We start from the raw sequence: 6,776 nt of genomic DNA, 5'->3' as shown, positions 1-6,776 counted from the left end.
AAATGCTAACTACTGTTAGCTCCCAGTAGCCTCCGCGGCTGATGTCATTTCCTGTCCCGTTTTACTTTTTTTTTAAGGTGGACCTAAAGAAATACAACTAAACCGAGCGTTCTGAACAGGGCTGCTTTGGCAGGGTGATTGAACTGCTGTGGTGCTTCATCCTTATGGTATTTTGACCAAAGCATGTCACAGATACACAAATACAGGTGGAGTATCTGAACTATTAAATATGAAGCATTTGCTACTAAATGTCAACAGAGAATAACTGGATTGATGTCGGATTGTGTAATTTACACAATTGAGTGAAAGGTTTGGCACATTCAGGACAAACACTCAATGGAACATATTCCATTGAGTGGAATATGTTCCCCCCCCCCACACACACACACACACACCCCACACGCACACACACACATCACTGTGTCTTTCTCTTCCACCTTCATTACATTTCCATCAGACCCTTCACACCTCTCCCTCTGGCTTTCTTTTCAGTGCGTCGCTGCCCTGTTTGTCCACCTCAGCCTCCTTCAGAGCGCTGATTACCGGTAACCATGGTGATGGCAGCTCAGGTCCAGGCCTCCTGACCTGGTTAAGGTGGCTGAGAGCAGTGTACAGGCCAGCGTTGGTGCTGCCATGGACGCCTGGCGCCTGCTGCTGCTGCTGCTGCTGCTGCTGCTGCTCTGTGAAGTACATCTCCAGAGCTGTCGGGCTGCAATGCTTCTGCTGTTACAACAGAAAGATTCATTCGTTTCAACGTGGGTGAAAACACACTGCTCCGACATCAACAAGCCAAACCTCTACCAGTGAGTCGACAAAGAGTGAGAGTCTGACATTACATCAAATCACACTGTGGTATTTGGTCAGTCATCAAAATGTCTTCATTTACATGTTGCAACAATAACTTCTACTTCAGAAGAACTGCTTTTAGCAAAGCTGACACATTCTTAGGTTCAGTACACTTCCTCCCTTTAGACTTTTTAGAAATATGATCACATTCCCTCGAATTTCCAATTTTTTTTTACTTTGTTTTTCATTTTTAGGTCACATTTGATGTCATTTCTGGTCGTCAAATTATTGTGATTAAATTATTTTGTTTTTTTTATTCATTAGAGAGCTGCAACTAACGATTATTTTCGTTTCGTTATAATCAAAACACAAACGCAAATCAAAAAACACAAACGCAAATCAAAAACGCAAATCAAAAAACAAACGCAAATCAAAAACACAAACGCAAATCAAAACACAAACAAACGCAAATCAAAAAACACAAACACAAATCACAAATCAAAAACACAAATGCAAATCAAAAAACACAAATCAAAAAACACAAGCGCAAATCAAAAAAACACAAGCGCAAATCACAATCACAAATCAAAAACACAAATGCAAATCAAAAAACACAAATCAAAAAACACAAGCGCAAATCACAATCACAAATCAAAAACACAAATGCAAATCAAAAACACAAATCAAAAAACACAAGCACAAATCAAAAAACACAAGCGCAAATCACAAACGCAAGTCAAAAAACACAAACACAAATCAAAAAACACAAAAACATCAACTCATAACGGAAATTGTTTGTGTTTTCTGCTTTTGATTTGCGTTTCCGTTTTGAGTTAATGTTTTTGTGTTTTCTGCTGTTTTGTTTGTGTTTCTATATTTGCGTTTAAAATGTTAAAAAACGTTGATCAGTGTTTGTCAAACCTTTAAGAAGCTAAAACAATCAGAAATCTTGTTTTAATCATGAAAACCGATTAATCGATTATCAAAATAGTTGACGATTAATCTAGTAATCAATTAATAATCGATTAATTGATCCATCGTTTCAGCTCTATATTTATGTGTGTGTGTGTGTGTGTGCATACATCTATCCAATCCAATTTTATTTATAAAGCACTTTAAAAGCAGCTGAAACATCAGGGAGTTTGCCAAAAGACAGGCAGTGCTGAGACAGAATAACAATGTATGAAACTCACAGCACTGAATCATGCTGTGACTATGTTTATTTAAAAGAAAACACTGTTGTAGATAATCATGAACTAAAACAAATTAGTGAAATGTAAAACAACAGAAGTGCATTTAGGGAAGTGGGGGATTTTATGGGTGAAATAGTATCACAAAAGGGTAAACAATATAATGAGTAAACTGTGAAAACACTATGTGGGTGAAACAAGTGTACATGATGCACACAAAAAAATCAGGTCAGAGAAGTGAAAACACTCCCTAGCAACACGGTTTATCTTTGTCCTGGTGCATAAATTAAGTTGAAGAACATAAAGACTCAAACAGACTCCAGGCCTGTTAAAGAGCCCACTGCCATGTGCTGCCATCACACAGACAGGATCCACTACCTGACCTGAGAGCAGCAGCAGTAACAGGATGTTGCCCTGCATTCTTCATCCCTGACTCTAAAACTAAAAACAACAACAACAAAAAAAAAAAAAGCAACTGTAAGCGGCAAAAACTTCAAAGGCTCTGCCGGAAGGTTTCCCCTGCTCCTCTTCCCTTCTTTGCTCCCCCCCCCCCCTCACTGCTAAGCCTTTAATCACAGTTTAGTCACGCTCAGTCCTAATTAAAGACCCCTCTGATTCACAGGCAGGCGTCCCAGTCTCTGCCTGAGCAGAAAGCAGCCTCTCCCCCCTCTCTCTCTCTCTGTCTTTCCAAATTTCCCTCTGTGAAACAGGCTCTTTAACTAACATGTGTGACAGCGGGTCCAGCACACTGTGTTTACAAGGGGTCGTTTGGAGATAATGAGGTCGGTTCGTCCCAAATCTTTCTGAAATGACTGATCATGAAGCACCAGCTGAGCTACACTCGGTTTTCTTTGTGCGCGTGTGTTCTACTTTACTAGAGGGAGAAGCAGCAAAGCATTACACAATATTTCGGTTTCCTTGCTTTTATTAAAGTAGTCGTGTGTACTTGTGTTTATATCTTTTTGGAGGTCCGAAAAAAAACATACAAAGCTCAAGTTTGACGTGTGTTTTCAAGGGTTTCAGAGTTAGAGTTGGGTTAAGGTGAGGGTAAGAGGCTAGGGCTGCATGATGTCTACGAGGAGTGTCCTCGCTAACAAATAAAAAGCAAGTTTTTATGTGTATATGTGTGCGTGTGTGTTTCTACCTTCAGGATAAATCCCTCTGGACAGGTAAGCTGGTCGTACCACATGGCCTTGTACATGAGCAGGAGCAGCAGGCTGGTCAAAAAGGCCAAAGTGATGAGGATCAAGCCTGTGATCTGGATAAAAAATAAAAAAAACACATGAACAGATATACAGCATATTGTGTGTGCATATATGTACATATATACATTCATACATATATATATATATATATATATATATATATATATATATAGACATTGAATACATACATACACATATATATACATACATACACATACACATATATATACATACATACACATGTATATGCATATATATATACACATACATATACACATATATATATATACACATACATCTTGAGTGTCATGAAAGGCGCCTCCAAATAAAATGCATTATTATTATAATTATACACATATACATAAATACATCCACATACATATACATATATATACACATACATATACATACATACATATATATACATACATATACATATATGTATACATACATATACATATATATGTATACATATATATACATACATATACATATATATGTATACATACATATACATACATAAACATATATATATACATACATAAACATATATATATACATACATAAACATATATATATACATACATAAACATATATATATACATACATAAACATATATATATACATACATAAACATATGTATATACATATATATATATATATATATATATATATATGTACATACAGTAAACCTCTTAAGTAATGAACAACAGTTTAAGTCCATTTGTATTTTAATGTTATATTTTTAAAATTCTCTGCATTGCCCAGATAGAAGAAATAAATCTGGTGTAATAGGTGTAAGAACATTTTACAAGGTTAGGTTACAACTGATGTAATTAGTAAAAAAAAATGAATATAATAGAAGAATAAGACAACGGTGACAAGAATGGCAAAATCCAGGCGGGTATAATTTTGAATGAGTTTGAATGAAATGACTGGTCATGTTTATGACTCTAGTATTGCAAAGGCTACAGTCACTGTCATATTTTCTTTTATTCAATAGAACTTTATTTATTACTGGATATCAGAATGTAAAGATTAATTTCAACAAATAAGATAAAAGACGGTTTTAGTAACCAATTGCTCGTGTACCTTGGCTTTGTCTGAAACGTCACTGTAGAAGTTAATGTTCAGCTTCCTGATGTTTGGCACGTACAGCTTGTTCTTGTTCTTCTGCTGCAGCTGGTACTGAGTCGATGTCTTCACAATGATCTGTCAAGAAAAAAAAGACACACGGTCACGTCGACTGCCAGAACTCCTAATTAGAAACGATGAGTGAGGTCGTCTGAATGTTGGAAAGTACGCGGCCATCATTTGCAGTGGCTCAGTGATTTTACAAATGTCTTTAAATGGTGTTTTGAACACTGGCCGTCTCCGTGTGAAGACCGGAAAAGGTCTCGCCCGCATTCAATTTCGTGATGATTGCCTACAGCCAATTGTAAACTGTTGGTCACGATGCACAGTATTTCAGCAGAAAACAGAGTGGGCGGGAACGTAAACACACACCTAACACAGGCTGTAATTACCTTGTCTGAGAACGGGTGCTGGAGCTGGTTGACCTCCAGGGGCGTAATGAGGGGGATGTTATCAAAGCCATCGTCCACAGATGGCTGTTTCTCCAGCTTCCCCGACAGATTGCTGCCTAGCTTCACCATGGCTGCCTGGAAATGACTGGACAGAGCTGGAAAGCAGGGCTGGACAGACTGCGTGAGATGAGGCCAAATGTGACAGCGCTGCCAGAAGCTTGTATGGAGTTTCCTGCCAGGACATGGAGAAAAAGGTAAAGGAGTCAAACATGAGAATCAAAGAAAAAACATTTATGTAGCGTACATTGTTGGGGAAACTACTGCCAAGAAAAAGGCTGGTGCAGAGCGATCCAAGACCACAGGGAACATCGGTGCTGCGTTGGGAAACGGAAACAACGCAAAGTGATGCTACGTTGCTACCTGTTGTTAGTGGACAGAGAGGTTCAATTTATCGTATGAGAGTATTTGTTTTGTTTTTTTCGGCATCACGTTTGTCATTTGAAGTATCCAAAAAAGGTCGCCGAAAAGTACCGAAAGTTACCAATCGTGAATCCGTGTTTCGAAGTCTTCAAAATTCAAAATGTATGTAGCCTGCTCTTACTGTTTTTCATATACACATATGTATATGTGTATAAACACATATATATATATATATACATACATATAGGTGTTTATACACATATATGTATGTATATATATATATGTGTTATATCACACATATATATACATATATATGTGTATAAACACATATATAAACACACATATATATACACATATATGTGTATAAACACATACTTTTATACATATATGTGTATAAGCTCTTATATGTGTATAACACAGATATACACATATGTGTGTATAGGCTCATATATGTGTATATCACACATATATACACATATATATGTGTATAAACACATATATTAACACACATATATATACACATATATGTGTATAAACACATACTTTTATACATATATGTGTATAAGCTCTTATATGTGTATAACACAGATATACACATATATGTGTATAGGCTCATATATGTGTATATCACACATACATACACATATATGTGTATAAACACATATATTAACACACATATATGTGTATAAACACATACTTTTATACATATATGTGTATTAGCTCTTATATGTGTATAACACAGATATATACATATATGTATATAGGCTCATATATGTGTATATCACACATATATACACATATATATGTGTATAAACACATATTAACACACATATATTAACACACATATATATACACATATATGTGTATAAACACATACTTTTATACATATATGTGTATAAGCTCTTATATGTGTATAACACAGATATATACATATATGTATATAGGCTCATATATGTGTATATCACACATATATGTGTATATATATGCATACATACATACATACACACACATATGTATATACACACATGTATATACACATATATATACACACACACACAGATATATATATATGTGTTTACAGCTTGACTCACAGGAAAGCGTGTTGTTTTCCTGTTTTTCAAACCCACTGTCCAAGAGTAAACATGTTTCATAACCACTCTGTGTGATTCATCGCGTATAACCCAGCTCCATCTCGCACGTACCGGGGACGCGCAAGACATGTCTGAACGCCCCGGGGGTTCGCTCTCGACGCCTCTCCGCTCCAATAATAATAATATTCTGTTTTGTTCGTCTAAAATTGGAGGGAAGAGGTGAGGAGCCACTTATCTCATTCACACAGTTGCAACGCAACACCTTCCCCCCCCAATCCCCCTCCCCTCCTCCCCCATCTGAAGACCCCACTGACGCCAATGACTCACAATGATGACACACAGGAGCCAAAGACCTACAGTCTTTATGCTACAGGAGAAATGAAAGAAGATGCAGGATTATTAATAAAAGACATCTATGCATGTACAAAATAGTCCAAACTGTATCATTTATGTTTTCAATTTCCAGAGATGTAGAGAGCAGCTTGTGTCAAAGCACATTCACAGAATGCATTACTTATTGTCCCCGTTGTCCTTGGTGAGTGGGCGGGTAGAAGTGGT

At 36.7% G+C, this 6,776-nt stretch overlaps 1 protein-coding gene across 1 annotated transcript; it reads right to left on the bottom strand.

Moving 5' to 3' along the window:
* Positions 1–462: 462 nt before the first annotated feature.
* On the bottom strand, positions 463–4,839 carry caly (calcyon neuron-specific vesicular protein; the record flags this gene model as incomplete). The annotated part of the gene is made up of 4 exons (XM_083905684.1): positions 4,708–4,839; positions 4,274–4,393; positions 3,121–3,234; positions 463–723 (listed from the first exon to the last, which is right to left on the bottom strand). Exons 1-4 carry the CDS (start codon positions 4,834–4,836, stop codon positions 463–465), a joined length of 624 nt encoding a protein of 207 aa, XP_083761810.1. The 5' UTR covers positions 4,837–4,839.
* Positions 4,840–6,776: the final 1,937 nt, after the last annotated feature.

The sequence above is a fragment of the Microchirus variegatus genome, assembly GCF_963457635.1.
Source record: "Microchirus variegatus genome assembly, chromosome: 19".
In the NCBI taxonomy this organism is placed as follows: Eukaryota; Metazoa; Chordata; class Actinopteri; order Pleuronectiformes; family Soleidae; genus Microchirus; species Microchirus variegatus.
The sequence above is the reverse complement of the archived record's forward strand: the minus strand, read 5'-3'. Positions and strand labels throughout refer to the sequence as shown.